Raw genomic sequence first — 20088 nt, forward strand, 5'->3', positions numbered from 1 at the left:
GCACCACCCCCGTCGATACAGTCGCCGCGGTATCCCCTTCATGCCATTCTGCGCCGATTTGACCTTCATGCAGGCTCCAATAACGGCTTGGTACTGCAGCGTATAGGTCCCCCGCCACCGCTATCGTTGCCACTTACATCAACAACGCCGTTACAGGAGCGCATTGAGCTTGTCTTGTTTCCATGTCAACTGGGTGAGCCCACGCAGCCTATTGGGTGGCCACAGGCCTCCTTGTATGAGTGCACAGTGGTTGTGAATGATTTATACGTGACGGAGGCATTCCCGCGTTGTCCTACGCGTAGTGCATCTCATCGCACGCTCGCGGGATTGCCATTGTCACCATACCTTCGTTTGAGAGAGGATGGTAGTATTGATCCGGAAGCTCCGCTTAAGCTGTTTGTCACTAGCAAGGCAAAATGGGCTGCGACGTTCTTGCTGGCGTGGTGCAGGGTGAATGATGTAAGTGCTGTAGTGGCGGATGTCGTTGCAAGGCTTCTGCAGCCGGAAACAACGTGCACCCGGTCGAATGTATCCCCTTTCTCATCACCGTTCAACGAAGATGACAGTGAGGACATGACAGAGTCTGATGTGGATGTTGACATTGGGTGGGTTGATGATGATGGTGTTGATGCAGATAATACTCAGCCGGGTTGTGGTCACACTAAATTGATGAAGCATGATAATAATAAGACGACATTGTCATCGCTGCCTTCTGGGGCAACGATAGTGGCGGATCATGGGAATGACGACGGGGGTCTCATGGATGACGGTGACGCCGTCGTGACGCTGCGCTGCCCGCTGAGCTACCAGCGTATACGGCTTGCGGGAAAAGGAAAACACTGCACCCATCTGGCCTGCTTTGACGTCGTGACGTACCTTGAATCCTCGCTCCACAGCAGCTCATGGAACTGCCCCATCTGCGACGGTGCTGTTTTCGTTCATGACTTGCGCCTTGACAGAACACTGCAGTCCGCCCTGGACGGGTTGGGTGCTGAAGTGGACACCGTCGTCTTGTTCGGCTCAGGCCACCGTGAGTGGCGGGCCGCATGCCAAAGGAAAGAGGGCTCCGTGGGCGCAACCGACAACCGTAACAGCTGCGGGAACAAGAGTACAACAAGAGGAGCCCAACGCCTTGGTGGAGAAGGACAGCAGATGCGGCCGCAGTTGTGTGTTGTTGACGACAGCGAAGAAGAGGGCGCGAGTGGTGGCGACGCGGAGGGTGTCGGCGTGCCGGTGATGGACGGTGACAGGAAACGTGCTCGCTATGAAAAGGCTTAACAGCTTTTTCTCAAATTCTTCCACGCTCACCTGCTGCATTTATTTTAATTTTTTATTTTCGCTGTTGCCCCTCCAGAGATTCCGAAGGGTTCGCAACTGCAGCCCGAGCACGGCGGTGTGCGGCTCACTTGTGTGTTCACGTCCTCGGGTGTGCACCCAACACGTCCCCATGGAAGCTGCATACGTGTGGTCCGCACGTTTCCTGTAGCTGTTGCCTTGCGTGGAGGTTGAACTGGCATTTTTTTTTCTTTTTCTTCTTTCACTCCTTTACTTCTGCGCCGTGCGGGGAAGGGAAGGCTATCGGTGCTTGTGTTTTATTTGTGTGATTTATTGAAAGTTCAAGGCGGCGGGGGGTGCGGATTCAACACGTTGGTTGCGAGAAGAAGGACATAATAAAACACAAACAAACAGAAACGAAAAAATAAAAGTGGCGTTAACCGACCCTCACGAGCAAGTCAGGTACACGCGGACGCAGCATTCACACGACGCACCTGCGCCAGTGCAATATTGATCCAAAACAGGATCAAAGCAGGGGGAGTAATAACATGTTGGAGCCCAGCCAGCCTAATTTTGATTTCTTCTCTCCCTCACCAATGCAACAACAACAACAACAACAACAACAACCCGCGCCGTCACAGGCACAGTTTATGCAGGCACCACATATTTCCACGGGTGGGAACGCAATGCACCCTCCCACAGGATTTGGGTCGAGCGGCGTTTCGCCGCCGCCGCTGCCGCCGCCAGCACCACAGAGCGATGACCGTGTTTACAAGGGTGCCCACCCCTTTGTCGCCTTCTTTCATGTCGCCTTCAAGGCGGGGGCACTTCTCACCTTTATTCTGGGCAGCTTGTTAATCTCCAGCTACGTTACCATATTTGTTGCCACCATCCTCTTCCTGGCGGCGGACTTTTGGGTTACCAAGAATGTGAGTGGACGCCTGCTTGTCTGCCTGCGCTGGTGGAACGAGGTGAAGGAGGACGGCTCGACGTGCTGGATATTTGAAAGTGCCCCCGACGCGGATGCGCGTGTGAACGCCTTTGACAAATGGTTTTTCTGGATCACTACGGGTGGGAACTTTGGTGTGTGGGTGCTTCTGGTGATTTTTAACGTGATGTCCTCGAGGCTGCCGATGACCGTCATTGGGGCTGTGCTGGGCGGGGCGAACTTCATAGGATTTTTAAAGTGTAGCCGAGATGCAAAGAAGCGGGTGACACAGTTTATGCTGGGACAAGCCGCACAGCAGCACAACCTGGTGCGCGAGGCGGCGGGGGTGTTTTAACGTGGAATATATTATGAGCTGGCGGGAGGTGTATCCCTTTGCGTACGTGTGTTTGGGCTTCTTGTAGTAATGCGTCTCAGTATACACATGCGGTGCGTTACAGCAACAAGAAGACGAAGGACGGCCAATAGTAGAGTTGGGAGCAAACAGCAGCGACTGCACATTATTAAGGAATGCACGCTTCAGGAACCGCGGTAGGGATGAGATGCGGGATTATATGACGGACAAAATTTTGCTTTGTCTTTTTGTTTCTTGCTTTCTTTCCTTATTTGTTTCCATTTTCCTTTTTTTTTCTCGTTCCTTTTTTTTTTGGGTTGGTTGGTTAGTTGATTTCTTCTTTTGTTTGCAATTCACTCGGTCTTTTTTTTTTGCCCTTCCTTCCGCTTTTTTTTTTTTGCTTCATGTTTTTCTGGCTCCTTCCTGCGTGAGGATTAGTGTCCGGGTTATCGGCGCAAGATTCTTGCTGTCTTAGCAGGGCGAGGGAAGAAAGGAGGAAAAAAGGGGGGCCGCAGCAGCAGCGGCGGCGGCAGCAATAATCACAAGAGCAACAACAACAAAAAAGGGAAGCGCAAAAGGAAGGAAAGTAACGGGAAGAGATGATTAGACGGCGTTTTGTTTGCGCCTCTCGTGCGGCCTCGACCAGTGTGGTGTTCTCGGCGCAGCGAGAACAGGGTGGCCTGCACACTTTTATTAGGGATGCGAAGCCCTCCAGCTTCACCGCGCCGCGTCAGGTGAGTAACGCTGACAACGCCCACACGTTGTCGTCCTCGGCGTCCACCGACTGGGCGACGCAAATGCAGCGGGAGCTCTTTGGGGAAACCGACCCCCTTGGAGGCCAGGCACACAAGGACTACTACCGGGACCCTGCTTGTGGTTACAGTCCGCAGTATGCACCACGCAATTTTTCCGAAGGTGGCGCCATTTCCTACCATCACGCGCAAAGTCCGCGGGAGTATGCGGAAGCCACGCATCATCGCGGCTGGCTTGACCACGACGTTTCACGGATGCAAGAAAATTTTAGCGAGCAGAGGGCGTGGCTGCGCGGGATGGAAAGCCCCACTGAGCGCGAGGAGTTGTCACGACGTTGCACCGCTGAGCACCATGTGGCTGACACCCTTGTAGAGAATCAATCCCTCCACCTCGTGAACCAGGTGCACAACAGCACGAGCACCAGCGGGAGTGCACTCCGTCAACAAACGGTGGTGGACCGGTATCAATTAGCGGGGCAGCAGGCCCCCCTGGCTGCTTCAGATGGCATGGGCCGCGAGGAACTGGCCAACGCCTACAGAGTGGCCACTGAAACAGCACGCGATGATTGGATTGCGGAGAATCTTCGCATTGTTCATGGCTTAAGAGAAAAGGAGAAGTACGACTTTACCGTCCTGCAGCGCAGTACTCGCATTCCTTTTCAGGGTTATGATATGGACCGTTTTCTCGCTCAACAAAAGGGAACTCCGTACGGGGCCCAGCAGTTGCCTCCAAACATTGCCAGTTCAGACATGGACGAGGCACAGCGAGCGCTGCGAGATCCGACGACGACTGTGCCATCGTTTGAGGCACTCTCTCAGAAGGCCTTTGCGAGGAATACGGTTCGTGATCACCCCACGACGGGCGAGGAACTAACGGAGGAAATTGTCGACTCCATGCGAACCACGCGGGAGGTATTCAAGCGGCAGCGTGAACAAGAGCGAGCGCAACGATTTGGCCTGGGTCGACAGGGTGCCCTGGTGCAAGACGGTGGTCCCGACAAACGCACACTGAAGAAGCACACAAACGACGAGCGCATCTTGGATGCCATGTTTTTTCGTTCCAACGCCTACCGTAAGACACCGACAGATGAGCACTGGAATCCGTACTTGCGACAAGACACTACACACGGTGTCGCCCACCTGCTTAACAACAAGTTTGATATTTTGCGACGAGAGGATCGTCTTGCAAAAGGTGAACAGGACCTCACGGAACGCAGTGTGATGCACTTGGGTGTTCCTATTCAGCAAACCATTGACGAGTTTGTGCTTCGTCACTACAACGCCCGTGGGGAGCGGCCGTTAGACTACTTTAAGCCCTTTCCAGGCTTTCGAGACTTGCGGTTGAACCGCATGTACCGCGACGTGGAAGGGTTTTCTCTCATGAAGCAACGTCCCGAGTTTCTTGAGTGGGAACTCTTTACACGATACCGCGCTCACCATCAGCAGCGACGTCGGATAGCTCTTCTTCACGGTCTAGAGCCTGTTACGAATGAAACGGCCCAAGAGCGGGATGCACGGCGTCGGAAATTAGATGAACTCTGTGAGTGTACGCCGTTCGATGAAAGAGAGCTGCACCTAAACGATGATGAGATGAAGGTAGGCGTTGAAGCGTTGCGCAGTTGGTTTGGTGTGTATATGCTTCCCTCTCCCACCGTGGTGGAGGCGGTTGTGGGGGCTACAACCTCCTTAAATCTGCACTTGTTCCCTCTTCAGGATGAGATGGGCACGGCAGACACCCGTGAGAATGTGTTGAGTGCTCGTTACTTTAACCGGATGCTCCTCATGGAGGCCTTTCAGTACCGTGTTGGCCGGGCGTTTATGGGTAGCGTGAATGGGAAGGCGCCAGAGCCTGTTGTACAGTACATGCAGCCACCCGAAGTCCTGCGCCATTTTACCGCGGAGGAGCGGGCCATGTATGAGCAATACGTGAAGGAGCAAACATCACAGCAGCTTGGTGATTGGGCAACCACGATGCGTCGCCGTCGCTGGATACCGGATCGGCAACAGTACGGCCACGTCGTGGCGCAAAGCTACGAGGTGCCTGTGGTGGACCTTGAACACACTGACACCGCCGCCGTCTTGACAGTCTCAGCGAAGGCATTTGAAAACGAGTTGCTGGCAGCGAGGGGAAACCCCAGCCACATCATCATGGTGGAGGGACAACCCTACAAGCTACGCCCCAATTCGGGACGCAACGTGGTGCCGCTATCTGTAAGGCTGGATTCCGGGGATATGTTGGATATGACCGATGAGGTATTCGAGCAGTATGAGCTGGAGGTGTTGCCGCGGAACGCCAATCACGCGCTTAACTACGGCATTGGCAACTATGCATACAACCGCGGGAATTACGTGGAGACGCAGGATGCAATTTGGGAGGCGCAAACCGCGTCTGGTGAAGAAGGTTGGTCACCAGCAACACATGCAGACGGTTTGCGGGCTGGTTTACCAGTTCGAGCTCGCCGCCACCTGGGCGTGAACTCGGATGGGTCACGCATTGTTAGTGTCCCACAACGTGCGATGATTGTTGCGTACGACCGACAACCCTTCTTTAATCCGGAGCCACGGCTCGTACGCGTTGCGTTCCAGTCCGATGGCGTCGTGGAGGAGGTGCCGTTGTCGGATATCATGATTTGGCAAAGGCGCTACCACGGACCTGAGCGCACCGTTGGCGACGAGTCGCGGCGGTACAGTCCGATCAGTCTGCGGCGCTACGTCGACGTCTCCGACCCGTTTAACGAGAAGACATCTAAGGAGGAGCATTTCCTCGACAAGTACGAAGTTGCACGCACATCTGAGGCGGTCGCCAGCAAGTACCGTACCACGAAGCAGATTACGGAGATTGATCAGTGGACGCGGTTTGACATGTGCCGAGCCGATAATTTCCGCCCGCTAAGTATCTCGCACCGGCGTGATTATATTCGCCTTGGCTACATGCATCGCTACACCCCGTGGGAGTGGATTGCGCTGCAGGAGGCCGATCAGCCCATGCTCGCGGAGCAAATCCGACAGGATAATATTGGCCCGAGTTACTTCTTTTCACTGAATCGGTACTGGCGGTATAAGGCGCGACCACACGGTTACATTCGTCACTTTGACAACGAGATTCGCGATTTGTTCCAATTCATTGACGGTGTGACGCCGTGGAAGCAGGCACAGAAGATTCGCACGTACTGGGAAGTGCGTGCGCATCATCCTATGCCACAATTTAACCGTCCTGAGGTGGCGATGCACCGCAACACGGTTGGTCTGCTGCCCGCGCACCTGTGGGAGACAGACAAGAAGACGGGCAAGGTGAAGATGGTGAAGGACTCTGTCAGGGATTATCAGACAAAGACGCCACTGCCGACGTGGGTGCAGCTTTAAGCGGACCCGCGTGCCCATGCATGTTGCTGCAATACGTAGTTGGCCTTGTGTTGCCGTGTGTTTGCTGGTGGAGACGGAGAGGCTCGTGTGGTTGCGGTACTGGAAAAAAAAAAGGGGGAGGGGAAAAAAACAGGTCGTTGCTGGCCGTTGCACGGGAGGAAAGAGTTATTGCGCCATTTTATTTCCTTGAAATGATGGGCAAGCAGCACTGCACAGACAGACAGGCAGACGGAGAGCGAGTGAGCGAGCGTGACGGCCCCCGTTATTTGTCAGGGATATCGTTTATAAAAAAACATATCCAACGCAGAACATAAATATATATATATATATTGCCTTTTTTGCTTATTGTTATTATTTTCTTTCCTTCTTTTCTCCCGGCTGTCATTTTTCGTTGTTGTTGATGTTTTTTTGTTGTTTTGTGGTTAAAACTACCTGAGTTTCCCTAGGCGGGCTTGCCAGGAAGCCAATGGCGGGTGCGGGGGATGCTGCCCCGTCCTCCTCGACGTTTAAGTTTCTCATCACGACAGATAACCACCTTGGATACCAGGAGCGGGACCCGCGCCGGGGGAATGACAGCTTCACCACCTTTGAGGAGTGTCTTCGCGCTGCACGCGTGGAGCACGACGTCGACGCCATTCTTCTAGGCGGGGACCTCTTTCACGACAATAAGCCCAGCCTTGGCTGCCTCGCTCGCACCACGTCGCTGCTGCGGACGTACGTGCTTGGGGACAAGCCGATTGCCTTCTCGCTGCTGAGCGACCCTAAGCGCAACTTCCCAACACACCCCGTTCCACTTGCGAATTTTCAGGATCCCAACATTAACGTTGCCACGCCGATTTTTACGATTCATGGGAATCACGACGACCCCGTCGGAGGCACCTCTTCCATTGACATTTTGGCAGCGAATGGTCTCGTGAACTACTTTGGGCAGGTCTCATCCTTAGACGACATTGTTGTGGAGCCAGTGTTGCTCAAGAAGGGTCACACCTACGTCGCCTTGTACGGGCTTGGAAATGTTCGCGATGAGCGGCTGCATCGCTGCTTTCGCATGAAAAAACTTCGTTTTGTGCATCCCAAGCCGGTCGCGGGACGCCGTTGGTTTAAGATTTTCTTGCTTCATCAAAACCGCGGCGTTCGTGGTGGGCCAGGTGAGAAAGCTGGCATTTTTGAAAGTATGCTGGCTGACTTAGGTCTGGACGTAGTTATCTGGGGGAACGAGCACGAGCAGCAAATGGTTCCCACTCCCTCTGAGGGGTTTGACATTATTCAGCCTGGGAGCACCATTCTGACGTCGCTCTCTGGGCAAGAGTGCAACCCGAAACAGTACGGCGTTTTGGAGGTGCGTGATGGATCCTATCGCCTGACACCGTTTCTGCTGCGTAGTGTGCGTCCTGTGGTGCGACGCACGGTGGAACTCTGGCGAGAAAACCCCGCCGGACGCACCTTAGACGCCGTGGAGGATTTTCTGCGCCGTGTTATTGAAGAGATGATAGAGGAGGCGGAGGTGCAGGTCAGCCGCATCCCAGATGACGTGCTCGCGTTTCATCCAAGCATCAAGTTTCCACTCATGCGGCTTTCCGTGGACTTTACCGATCCAGAGTCCACAAACTTCCCCCAGCCGAACATCAATCGCTTTGGGCAACAGTACATGGATGTAGTGGTGAACCCTGGCGACTTGCTTCGGCCGATAAAACCAAAAACTGTTATTCGTCGACTGCCTCCAGCACCCGGGGGAGATGGGATGGCAACGGTGGTGCCAGTGCCACTACTCAACACGTCGGATATCCGCACAAAGGTGGCGGAGGTGTTTAACGCGAATGCGCGGGACGCCTGTTCGCTGCTGTCAGAGCCCGAGGTGTCGGCCGCGGTGTACGCCTTTGCCGAGAAGGGTGAGCGCGATGCCATTGACGAACGCATCAACGAGCTACTGAACAAGTGTCAGAAGTCTGTTTGGAAGGCAATGGGAAGAGGCGATGCGGAGGGTATTTTGGTGCCAGATAGTATTTACTCCGAGGTGGTTCGATACAAACAGGACATAAACAAACGCTATGCGGAGGCTACTCGCGCCGGTGAGGCATTACAGCAAGGAGGGGAACGACAGTTGCATCAATCTCATGAGCACGCAAACGATGCCCAGACGGGCCGTATGAGTTCGGGCTTCACGATAGTTGACGCCTTTGACGGGAGTGGGGTGCCGCTAGGAGCCCCATCGTCCTCCACTGCTCTCACTCTTAATACCGCGGCACCCTGTGCACTACGCAGGGTCTTCGATGCAGACGATGACGCGCTTCCAGACACTGGACTTGAGCGTGGGACGCTAAGCGCATTGATCGCCAATGCAGTGAAGCAGGACCAGGGGGTGGGGGCTGCTGCTGCCCCTTGCACAGTTGCAGTTGTGGAAAACGGCCGTGCAAAACGCCAACGCGAGGAGGTGGAGGTGGTTGTCGTCGACGACGATGCGACAGAGGTGCATACTGTTCAGCCTTTAGCCAAACGGGGAGCCCGACGAATGGCCGCTGGTACTGCCGCAGCGCCTGCCCCCAAGCCGGCACGCGGTAAACGAGGCAAGCAGGCGGCGGCATCATCACTCATTCCCACACCAACACTGCAATTGACGCACCAGCCTGTTCCTGGGGAATTCGCGTCGCAGACACTCGCAGCAAAACCGGAGACGTCGAAGGGCGCCCTCAATTACCTTTCCAAGTGGGCGAGTTCGAATTGACATCTGGAATGGATGCATGAGTGGGGAAAAAAGAAACATAAAGGTGTCAGGAAACGTAAAGGAAAGAGAGGATACACACAGAAAGGGGTGACTAAGAGAGGGACAAGGCAAAAACAAAAAAAATAAATAAGAAACAGGCGGCTAGCGAGTCGGAGCGGTGACGCTCAAGCCCCTTTTTTCACATTGGCCCCAAGTTTTGTTTGCCACGGAGAGGACAGGAAAGCCTTGCGTTTTACTCCCAGGTATATATATATATATGGGCAGCCCGCACTCTGGGAGCGACATGAATGTGTCTATCGTCTTTGTGTGTGTGTATGTATGCCAGAGTGTGTGGTTTCCATATTTATTTGCTCGCTTTTATCTTTTTGCTGTCCTTGTCACTGATGGCGATGCTCACTTGTTGCCATGGCCTTTTCCATGGCCAGGGGGGGGGGCGACAACGCATCGCAGATGCTGGTGGCCAGGTTGGGCGCAGGGAAAAGTTGCTTGTGCTACACTGCTGTGCCGGTGCCTCGCTGCTTTTTTTTACGCCGGCCTGGATGAGTCACATGTGCGGCGACCGCGGCGGGCCGGTGCGACGTTTAACAAGCCTCGTGGCCGTGATGCGTTGTCGTTGGCCTTTGAACGGCGCGTGCGTGTTCTGCCGCTTCTTGAGGTAGGGGAGCTGTACGCGCCGCCGGCAGCCTCGTCAAAGTCCACGGGCAGTGGCGACTCGGGTGCGGCAGGGAGACCGCTGCGAGTGCTCGTTGTCGAGTTGCTCTCACTGGGTGACGTGGAGGCCGTGGTGCCGTACCCGGCCCTGTACCCAACGTATTATGCGGGGTGGACGGATGAGCACCAATCACACCCTCCGGCGAAGACGCATGGGACGTCGCCGTTTCTTGTCCGCGAGAGTGGGCGCACGCTGCAGCCAATCAACAAAATGCAACTGCGGCAAAACGGTGACACCTCGCTCCTGCGTGGGTTCTTTACAAGACGGAGTGCGAGTCACGACCCCACAATGTATGCGGTGGCCCTCTGCATAGATCCGTTTCTGGACTTGGGACGGTTTAGACGGGAAGAGGCGCAGGTGGAGTTGATCTGTGGCTACCGCAACGTTCTCTATGAGGCTTCAGAACTGCCTGGCGTCCCAGCGGACGTCGTACGCATTCCCGCCCTCTCGTGTGACACATGCGGGGAAAACCTGCGCCATGAGCTGGGCAAGCTGAGCCAGCAAGCCCTCATCAAGGGGTTTCACCGCATTAGTAACGAGGCGAAGGAAAGTCTTATTTTGAATCCGCACTTCCGCGTTGAGATGTATGTTTCACCACGGTTGCTCGAACAGTTTGAGCGTACCTTTTTGGAGGACGCCTGGGAGGCTCCCGAGTCCACGATAAACCTCGGACGCACCGCTCTGTACCCCGGCCTGCCACACTCCCGCGAGCACTGCCGGAGGCTGAGGGCTGGATTGGCAAACACTTCGAATTGGTTGAGGCAATTGAGACGGAGGGACGGAGTTTGATGCGTGGGACGCAGCGTGCGTTGGATGGGACTGTCATTACACTACGGGAGGTTCTCACGGATATTCGTGTGTTTGGTCGTGAGCAGGAACAGCAGGTGATGCTCGAAGGTGAGCAGAAAACCGCAGTGCAGGAGGGGTACGACGCAACCAGCGGTGGTTGCCCTGTAGCGATCGCCCCGCTGCGGCCAGGCATCAATCAGTTGTAAAGAATCTCCGTTATGTCGAAATAGGTGCCTGCCGCCGCATGAAACAACACTAAACAACAACAACAGCAGCAGCAGTAGCGGCGATGATCGGGGAGTGAGTGAGGAAGAGAGAGAAAGAGAGAAATAGACGTTTTGCATGTGCATTTCCGTGTGCGTGTATACATAAAAGCTTGCATGAGTGCTGTCGTGTTGGCGTCTGCAGTGCCGTTGCTGGCTTCTCTTTGGACGCCGCTGTGCTGGGGCCGTGCTTCGATGTATCGCCTTCATATTTTTATTTTATTTTCTTATTCCCTTACCTTTCGCAGGCTGTCGGTACACACGGACAGAACACAAGGCAATCAAAGCAAGCAGCGAGGAACGGGAACTTTCTAAAGAGTGCTAATAGAGCAGCAAGTACAACAAAAACAAAAAACAAAACGAAACGAAAGGAAAGTAAGCAAAAAAAAAAAACTGAAGGACAATAGATAAAAGGGGACGAGGCCAGCAAAACACCAACATCACCGACACAGAGAGAGACGGAAGGCATACTGACGTTGCTGCCATTCTGGAGGCTTAGCTCTTTGACAGCCAAAACAAGGGGAACAAAGGAAGAGTACGCATTGGCGCGCGTAAAACACCCGTAAGAAGGAAATATGTCAACTACAGGCCCTGTGAATCTTCCATTTGGGGCGCTGCAGGGCTACGCCCCTGGCGGTATTCCTGCTTACAGTAACAAGCATGACGGTTACTTCTCCGGGGAACGCAGCATTGATGGAAAACTTTTCTGTGGTTTTAAGTATCAGTGTGTGGAGTTTGCACGTCGTTGGCTGTTCGAACGCAAGTCTCTTGTGCTTCCTGACGTCAGATGGGCAGTGCACATTTTTGATCTGAAGGAGGTTCCCGACGCCCGCACGGCACGTCCTGTGCGTTGCGTGGCAGTGCACAACAGCACCAAGACGAAGCCAGTGGCCGACGCCCTTCTTATTTACCCTTCCGCAGACGGCAGCCCTGCGGGGCACGTGGCAGCGATCACGGAGGTTGGGGACAACTGGGTACGCATTGCAGACCAAAACCACAGGTTTTTCAAGTGGGAGGGTGATTACGCGGCGCAACTGGCGTTGAACCACGAGAATGGCGTCTGGACAATTTTGGATCACACTGAAGATGGTGTGCTGAACCCGCTTGGATGGGTGACGTTTCCTGACACGCCGGATCGTGACCCAAGCGTGCCGTTGGTCTTGCATGAGTCGCTGTACTTCAAACCGCCAGAGAAGCTCTCGCTGCGCCGTGTGACATTTACGCCAAAGCCCCACGAAGATATTTGGCTGGATCTCACAAATGAGGCGGAAGCGTGCTTTGTCAAAACCTACGGTATGTGCGTTAGCCGACGCGGGGAGTCTACGGCAAGTTATTATGAAATGAACACCGAACTTTACTTGACTTGCACACGATACGGCAATCAACTCCATGAATTTTTTTTGGAGGCCACTGAATTTGTTCTTGCAAATGACGAACAACTCAAACTGTTTGGGATTCCAGAGGAGTATTGGCCGCGTATTCGACATTCATGGAAGACACAGCCACACGCCATCACGGGGCGTTTTGACTTTGCGTTTGATGAAGATACACAACAATTTAAGTGCTTTGAGTACAACGCCGACAGTGCATCGACGCTGCTGGAATGTGGTACCATTCAGGAGAAGTGGGCGAAATTGGTTGGTATCGATGATGACACCACGTACAGCTCCGGGAGTTACATTTCCTCACGATTGCACATGGCGTGGGAGATGGCAGAAGTGAAAGGACGTGTTCACTTCCTTGTTGACGACGATGGGGAGGAACAGTACACTGCCTTGTACGTCTTGCAGCATGCCCGCGCGGCAGGCTTAGACGCAAAACTATGTGTCCTTTTTGATGAATTCCGTTTTGATGAGAATGGCATTGTTGTGGATGCCGATGGTGTAGCCGTCACAACTGTGTGGAAGACGTGGATGTGGGAGACCGCCATTGCGGATCAGCGCGAGGCACGGATGCAGCGTGGAAAGGATTGGCGGCCGACCCCACAGGACAAGGTTCGCCTCTCTGACATCATCCTAGGACCAAACTGGGATGTGCGTGTGTTTGAGCCCATGTGGAAACTCATCCCTAGCAACAAGGCCATTTTGCCCATTATCTACAACAAACACCCCGACCATCCCGCCATGCTGCGGGCCAGCTATGAGCTCACAGATGAGCTGCGGCGTACCGGATACGCGAAGAAGCCCATAGTTGGTCGTGTTGGTCGCAACGTGAGCATTGTGGAGCCATCTGGCGAGGTTACCGCGGAATCGGATGGAAACTTTGCAGACCGCGGGGTGGTCTACCAGGAGCTTTTCCGTCTGCCGAAGAGGGATGACTACTATGCCATTCTTGGCGGCTGGATTATTGGCGACGTCTACTGCGGCACGAACGTTCGCGAAGATAAGACGATTATCACTGGCCTCTTATCACCGGTAAGCGCCTTACGTGTGTTGTCTAACCCTCCGCGATGCCCGCTGACACACGAGGATCTTGATGATGCGGAAAAGGCGGCCTCCGCCTCCGCTTGAGGCGGTTCGAGGGGGATCGACATTTCTATGGGGCGCTGCCAGCGAGGGAGGGAGGGGGGAGAAGTAAAGGGAGGTGTCGTACACTCCCCCTCCGCCACGCCACGCCGTGAGCAAAAGGTGCAAAGTGGAATGAGGGCCTTTTAGAAGTGAGCTTTGTGAAATATTGCAGTTATTAAAATGAACGACAGTGCGGTGTGTCCATGCACATACGCGTGTTACCACGAGACTGTATATGTTCCCTATTCTTCGCCATCAGCCCACGCACACACACACGCAGGTATGGCGGGTGGGCGAGAGGGTGAGGGTGAGGTTTTCAAAAGGGAGGGAAGTGGGAGGTATTGAAAAAAAAAATATGCGCCATTAAACAGGGAAGCCCCGCAGCTAACTCTACAGGCGAGAATTACAGCCGCATCAGTCTGGCATCGCTGGACAAGGTAAATGCAGGATAAATGCGGCATCGTATATGCTGCTTTAACTGTGTTTAAGTCTTTGCTAGTCGTTTTTTTTTTTTTTGTTTTTTGGGGGGAGGGAAACAGGAAGAGCCGATGGAACTGGGGCGATTTTTGGCTTTCATCCTCCGCACTGGTACACCATTGTAGGGCAAACGCGTGGCCCACGGTAACGCAGGGGGACCAACAGAAAAGTAAGGGGGAAAAAATAACGAGGTTCATGGGCTGGTTAGAAGGATGAGTAATTTTTATGACTGCATGAAGGAGAGAGGGAGAGAGAGAGAGAGAGGTGAAATGTCGCTCATAGCCGTATGTTTTTTTTTTTTTTTATTCCTTCCTTGTTTGCTTACTTTTAACAGACTCTCTTCCCTTTTTTTTTCCTTTTTGCTCTTTCTCACACACGCAAACTTCTTCTGTTGGTTTTGATCTTTATCGGACTGATGCAATACTCGTTGGCTCAAGTACGGCGACAGCATCATCGAAGAGAGGGGCGACGGGAAAACAACAAAAGACAACAACAACGCGAGTTCCTCTGTACACGGAAAAGAAACGGGAATAGGGAGGCCCGTGCAGTGTCATTGGCCCACACACGCACACACACACACACACATTGACGGGGGAATGCTGCAGAGTAGTGCTCCCCATCATGTAGAGACCCTCTTTTCGCAGTTGGAGTGCAGCGCGCGAAATCCTATGCGTCTCTACCGTCAACTCCTGCAACGCGCCGCTGCGCAGCTGGACGTTGTGACAGCTGACGCGGGTACGCTACGCGCGATGGTTCACCTCTTGCAAAAGCAACAGTGTGAGCAGAAGAAGTACATCTTCCACCTTGAGACGCAGCTTGAGCAGGCGCGGGCGAGACGTGAACGGCATGATACCACATGCAGCATGCCATGGAGCACGAAGAACGGACGCACCGGTACAACAATGTCTTCATTATCATCATCGTTATATGGTGCCTGCGTGGGGAAGCAGCAATACCAATGCCGGAAGCCGCAGCAGCAGTGGCGAAGAGGAGGTGATGATAGTTGTCTCTCCACGTCGCGGGAATTGCGGGGCATTGGGAGTAGGCGTTTCACCTCACACTCGGCTCTCGAACTTGCTGGCGATTCATGCGAAGGCTCGTCACCACCACGACACCCATCGCCATTGGCAATGCCGGCGTCGCTGCCGCCATCGCAAGAATCTGATGGGAGTAATGCCTGGGGAGCGGTGGATGCGGGTGATGAGGCACTGCTGGAATGGGTACTGGGCGACGTTTTGCTGCTCTTACTTGACGATTCTGCTTCGGCGAGTAGCGCAGCCTATGGAGCGGCAGCTGCGCCGTCCCGCCCATTAGCGGGAAACGTCAAAACAATGTACGACACAGTCATGACATCGATTCGGATTTTGAAGGAGCGTGAAGGCGCATTGAAAAGTCGCCTACAGGAGTTGGAAGAGACTGTGCGTCAAGAGATGCAGCGGCGGCGACTAGAACTCCTTCGTGCAGAAGAGCAGGACATCACGTTTGGAGTCCCCCCGGACCGACGTGATCCGCACAATATTAGTGATAGATACGAATATCATCATCCTCTTGGTCAGGATGTGGTTGTCAAAGCAGCTGCAGCTTCAGCTGACGTGTCGGAAGTTACGAACGCGCACCACACCGTGACGTATTCCACCACTTCCGGCTCCCCGTCTTCTGTGGACCCCGTCGATTCCAACAGCGGCACTATGCGTATCAGAAAGACAGCGATGGATTCATCATCAGCTTCTGAAATGATTCAAGATAAAATGCACGGCATGCTTCTTCACACGGACGACGGTGATGACGATGCCGACGATGTGAGTCTGAACGATCTGGCTGGTGAGACGGAGCTCTTGGAGTACCTCACGTGGAAAGACTCGTTTCTTGAACAACTCCTTCCCTCAATGTAGTTTGGCGTATTACGTACGGGCAGTGTTATATACACACGTACATGTGGCGTCAGCAACATGTTATAGGAGGGGTGATGAAAAGGAGTTGTGGGTGTGTGTATATGCAGCGGACACACGGTTACCCAACGTGCATATTGTTTTGTCTTGTCGGCAGGTTTTTTTTTTACCTGTTTTTTCTGTTTGAGCGGTGGTGGTGTTGAAGGAGCCGGCGAGGGCTGCAGGAAGGGCTCATAATTACTTTTTTTTTGTCTTTCTTTTATTGTTGTTCTTTTCTGTGATATCCTCTTCCGGGTCTCACGCCGTCCGCAAACACGACGTAGGAGGGATTGGGGGAGGGGAACCGACGACACACACACATACACGAAGAAAAAAAAAAGAGGGCGTGGCAATGGCGGCGGCGGCGGCGGCGGCGACTATTTTTCAGCGCAACAAGCGCATCTATGTACAGGAGGAGGACAAGCTAGAGGGCGTTGTCTCCGATGAGACTTTCCAGCAGAAGTTCCACCAGTGGCTGGACGCGACCATCGCCCAGCTGGATCTGCAGTTTGAGTTGTGCGAGCAGCAGCTGTCGGAGCTGCAGCAGAACGTGGCGGTGGAGTCCGGAAGCTACTGGTGCAGCAAGACAATTATTCAGCACTGCAACCTACACATGAGTGAGAAACGGCTCATCGTTGCGGGGATTGATATGGAGGAACACGCGACGCTTCCTGACCTGGTCAACCTCATCTCCTCTCTGCAGCAGCTCAAGGGTCAGGCATTTATATCCCCCAAGCAGCGGCGCTTCATTGAGGAATGTGAGTCCGAGCTGAAGAAAGTCGTGTTTGAGTCCCGAGAGTTGGTCTTTATCACCAACGCGCTTAAGACAAAACTGCGCGACGACGGCAACACTCGCGGCGTCTTTGGGGATCTCACAGAGTTTCAAAACACCATTGAGGATCTCTCACCCGACATTGACCAGTGCGAGCAGCTGTTGGAGGCGAGCATCGCCAACGGCGAGATGGGGCTCGCGGAGGACATCTCACTGCGCCAGCTGGAGATCTACGAGCGAATCCTCACCCTCATTACGGACCAATATCCCATTATCACGAACTACTACACTGAGTCGCGCGACAGCGATCGGCGTCGTCGGTGGGCCATTTTCCGCATGGCAGACAAAGACATCACCGCCGTTATTGAGGGGAAGTACCGCCAAATAGAAGCCTGCGAGGAGGATCTCATGAAGATCAAGGAACAGATTGAGAACTACAGCAATGACGACTCTCACCAACGCAAGCGGTATGAGGCGGATCGCGACCTCTCCGATGAATTTTTGCAGAAAAACAAGAATAAACAGCAGGGTGTGTGGAATCGCGTCTATGAATTGTACGAGGAACTGCGACGGTGTCAGATGGAGTTGACCAAACTTGCCCGTCAGCGTCGCAAGGAGATCGACCGCCGGCTTCAGATGGAGGAACACGAGGCTGGTCGACGCAGCGGACATGAGGCGTTTCTCAGGGCCGCTGCGGAGCATGCACAGAGGCTTCAGGGTATGATCAACAACTCCTTGGCGGCGAAGGAACTTGCGACGGCGCTCAACAACTTTGTCTTGGATGGGTGCGACAGCATCACAAGCAAGTACGACAAGCAGCAGAATGCACTAAGTGAGATGCTGCGGCTTGTGCAGCAGCATCATTTTAAGCGCTTCTCCGACTACTACATTGCTGCAAGTCGCTACCTATACCGCAAGGAGCGGCGGCTGGAGCAGCTTGAGAAGGAGATTGAGAGTAACGAGATGAAGAAGGAGATGCTCTCAGACCGACTTGACACCAACGCCAAACGCTACGCCGACTTAAATAATGATCTTTTGCTTAAAAGACGTGAGGCGTCACAGGAGGTGCTGTACATTCGACACAAGTTGGAAAAGGCAGACAGGGCGATTGAGCCCACGCTACGTTCCTTGCAGTTTGCCGGAGTGGGGTACGTTCACCCACGCGACATTGTAGAGAAGGTCAACCTGAATCGCTGCAGCACAATTCTTGACTACCGTGAATTTATGACCCCCTCCATTTCCTACGACGAGAAGGTGCGCATGGAGGAGTTGATAACGTTAGCCGAACTTCGCTCCTCCATTGACGTTGAATCTAAAGAGCGTTCCATCCAGAAACGCCTACGACTCCCTTCGATTACAAAGAAGGATTACACTGTGCTTCAGAAACGCGTGAACGCCCTATTAGAGAAACGATTTGACGAAGTAGAATACATCGCGCCGGTTGCAGCAACCGCGTCGCGGGGTACTGCCTTCTCTGATTCTGCAGGGACAAAAGACACGGCAAGACAGTCTATGACGGGGAACATGGCATCTGAGGCACCAGGAAATGCGTCGCCTGCGGCTGCCGTGGACATGGTCGGGGGTACAACCACCATTGATGCTTCGCTACGACACTCGCGGATGGAGGGAACAGTAATGAGGGCCTTGTACCCCTACAAGGCCCGCGCCCCTGACGAGTTAACATTTGAAGAGGGTGATTTGATTGTATGCGTGAACCGAGACCAGGAGGAGGGCTGGTTTAAGGGTGTGTGCAATCAACGCACAGGGCTGTTTCCTATCAAGTACGCGGTCCCAGTGGATGAGTTTTGTTGACGGTGTGGGGGCGATGGTTGGGGGAGGCGTGTGCGTGCGTGTAGTTCATTGAATGCGGTGGACTTTGGGGGCCTGACGCGGAGAAGTGAATGAACGGAAGAACCTCCTTTCATTTCCGTACTTTTTTTTTTTTTGCATGTGGACGTTTTTTTTTTTTTCCATTCTCCTCGCTCGCGTTGGCACACATCTTTTCATGGAGTGAAGCTGCAAAGGCGCTTCGACTTCACTCCCGTCCGTGCCAGGACACACCTGCGCCAACGGGGATTGAGGATACCACTTTTGAGGAGTTGGCGGGGGCGATGCGGGTGTCTTTGCGCGTGTCTGCTGCGTGCCCAATGGCTTTTCTCACTGCAATGGTGAGGCGAGATGAATTGGGGCGCGCGGCACACTCTGCATGCCAAGGAAGGAGTGAAGTGACGACCGGGTGCCGAAGCCAACGGCAATCGAACAGAAAAGCAAAAAAAAACGAATAATGAAGGACATCCACCTTTACTTATTGAGGTACAGGCACACACACGCAAATACCTCCTTTTCCCATTGAAACACAAATGGAAAAAAAAAAAAGAAGAAGCGGAGGTTCAAAACAAAACAAACAGGCACCCGGAGAATGAAGAAAAAATGATGAATGTGGTTTATAGTATAAATGCCAGTCTGTCTATTGATGCTGATATCTATATGCAAGGATCGATGGGTAGGGTTACGGAAGAATGTACATAATAGTGGCGCTTGCGTGCCTCCTACCGCGTAGGTGAGTTACAACGGTTTGAGTGGGGAGGTGAAAAATGGTTCCACGCCATTTTGTGTGGTGGGTACAGTCACGTGATTTTTTGTGTATCTGCCCCTGTGTCTTATGGATGGGTGCAGGGAGGGAAGAGGCGTGAGAGAAACCAAACAAAATAAAAATAATTATGGTGCATGTAGTTTAGAAGAGGAAGCACACAAAACAAAACAAGATGTTTTCCTTTTGGTGTGATGCAATGCACACTGAAGCCACTACACCGGTGTATAATGTGATCTCTGCGTGAACGTTTGTGATACCTTTATTATTATTATTATTATCTTTTTTTTTTTCGTGAGGGCAACAATACATAGAAGCGGGTAGACGTCAGTTCCTCCGTTTTGTTTCTCTCCCATCGCGTTTGCCACACCCCTCTGTCTCTTCGACACTCGAGGGCCGGGGTTCAACGCAGCAAGAGGTGCTGTTTACACATGTTTATCCATCTTTCTATCGCGGGGTGGGAGTGCCAGTGATGGTGTAACACCCCCCGAAATCACTGGCCCCGCTGAAATGGTTGGTGGCGAATGCGTCTCTGTTGCCCATTGCTTTCGAGGGAACTGAGGCAGCGCCTTATTGATGAGGCGTCTGGGCGACATGTACTACACGCAGTGTTTTATGTGCCGGGTCCTTTGCGGGGGAGTGTTTCTTTCACCTCTTC

At 53.4% G+C, this 20088-nt stretch overlaps 8 protein-coding genes across 8 annotated transcripts, besides 11 other annotated features; all 8 read left to right on the plus strand.

The window, feature by feature from the left end:
* Positions 1 to 573: 573 nt before the first annotated feature.
* On the plus strand, positions 574 to 1278 carry TraAM80_04358 (zinc finger MIZ domain-containing protein 1; the record flags this gene model as incomplete). Its single annotated transcript, XM_029381291.1, has 1 exon — positions 574 to 1278. The coding sequence occupies one exon, from the start codon at positions 574 to 576 to the stop codon at positions 1276 to 1278; it is 705 nt and encodes a 234-aa protein (XP_029238844.1).
* Positions 1279 to 1823: 545 nt separating this feature from the next.
* On the plus strand, positions 1824 to 2558 carry TraAM80_04359 (protein FAM18B1; the record flags this gene model as incomplete). Its single annotated transcript, XM_029381292.1, has 1 exon — positions 1824 to 2558. The coding sequence occupies one exon, from the start codon at positions 1824 to 1826 to the stop codon at positions 2556 to 2558; it is 735 nt and encodes a 244-aa protein (XP_029238845.1).
* Positions 2559 to 3063: 505 nt separating this feature from the next.
* Positions 3064 to 3090: a microsatellite.
* A 64-nt stretch (positions 3091 to 3154) lies between these two features.
* Positions 3155 to 6670, plus strand: TraAM80_04360 (uncharacterized protein; the record flags this gene model as incomplete). The annotated part of the gene is made up of 1 exon (XM_029381293.1): positions 3155 to 6670. One exon carries the CDS (start codon positions 3155 to 3157, stop codon positions 6668 to 6670), a length of 3516 nt encoding a protein of 1171 aa, XP_029238846.1.
* Positions 6671 to 6882: 212 nt separating this feature from the next.
* Positions 6883 to 6906: a microsatellite.
* A 74-nt stretch (positions 6907 to 6980) lies between these two features.
* Positions 6981 to 7000: a microsatellite.
* Positions 7001 to 7136: 136 nt separating this feature from the next.
* Positions 7137 to 9392, plus strand: TraAM80_04361 (putative endo/exonuclease Mre11; the record flags this gene model as incomplete). Its single annotated transcript, XM_029381294.1, has 1 exon — positions 7137 to 9392. One exon carries the CDS (start codon positions 7137 to 7139, stop codon positions 9390 to 9392), a length of 2256 nt encoding a protein of 751 aa, XP_029238847.1.
* A 256-nt stretch (positions 9393 to 9648) lies between these two features.
* TraAM80_04362 (uncharacterized protein) lies at positions 9649 to 10893 on the plus strand (the record flags this gene model as incomplete). The annotated part of the gene is made up of 1 exon (XM_029381295.1): positions 9649 to 10893. The coding sequence occupies one exon, from the start codon at positions 9649 to 9651 to the stop codon at positions 10891 to 10893; it is 1245 nt and encodes a 414-aa protein (XP_029238848.1).
* A 248-nt stretch (positions 10894 to 11141) lies between these two features.
* Positions 11142 to 11173: a microsatellite.
* Positions 11174 to 11191: 18 nt separating this feature from the next.
* Positions 11192 to 11227: a sequence feature (GA-rich).
* Positions 11228 to 11496: 269 nt separating this feature from the next.
* Positions 11497 to 11550: a microsatellite.
* Positions 11551 to 11731: 181 nt separating this feature from the next.
* On the plus strand, positions 11732 to 13666 carry TraAM80_04363 (putative trypanothione synthetase; the record flags this gene model as incomplete). Its single annotated transcript, XM_029381296.1, has 1 exon — positions 11732 to 13666. One exon carries the CDS (start codon positions 11732 to 11734, stop codon positions 13664 to 13666), a length of 1935 nt encoding a protein of 644 aa, XP_029238849.1.
* A 499-nt stretch (positions 13667 to 14165) lies between these two features.
* Positions 14166 to 14186: a microsatellite.
* A 193-nt stretch (positions 14187 to 14379) lies between these two features.
* Positions 14380 to 14404: a microsatellite.
* A 25-nt stretch (positions 14405 to 14429) lies between these two features.
* Positions 14430 to 14510: a microsatellite.
* Positions 14511 to 14699: 189 nt separating this feature from the next.
* Positions 14700 to 14725: a microsatellite.
* An 11-nt stretch (positions 14726 to 14736) lies between these two features.
* TraAM80_04364 (uncharacterized protein) lies at positions 14737 to 16032 on the plus strand (the record flags this gene model as incomplete). Its single annotated transcript, XM_029381297.1, has 1 exon — positions 14737 to 16032. The coding sequence occupies one exon, from the start codon at positions 14737 to 14739 to the stop codon at positions 16030 to 16032; it is 1296 nt and encodes a 431-aa protein (XP_029238850.1).
* Positions 16033 to 16420: 388 nt separating this feature from the next.
* Positions 16421 to 18652, plus strand: TraAM80_04365 (paraflagellar rod protein-like protein; the record flags this gene model as incomplete). Its single annotated transcript, XM_029381298.1, has 1 exon — positions 16421 to 18652. One exon carries the CDS (start codon positions 16421 to 16423, stop codon positions 18650 to 18652), a length of 2232 nt encoding a protein of 743 aa, XP_029238851.1.
* Positions 18653 to 19692: 1040 nt separating this feature from the next.
* Positions 19693 to 19711: a microsatellite.
* The last annotated feature ends 377 nt before the right edge of the window (positions 19712 to 20088 follow it).

This window comes from Trypanosoma rangeli, assembly GCF_003719475.1.
Source record: "Trypanosoma rangeli strain AM80 chromosome Unknown Tra_15.4_contig_00126, whole genome shotgun sequence".
NCBI lineage: Eukaryota > Euglenozoa > Kinetoplastea > Trypanosomatida > Trypanosomatidae > Trypanosoma > Trypanosoma rangeli.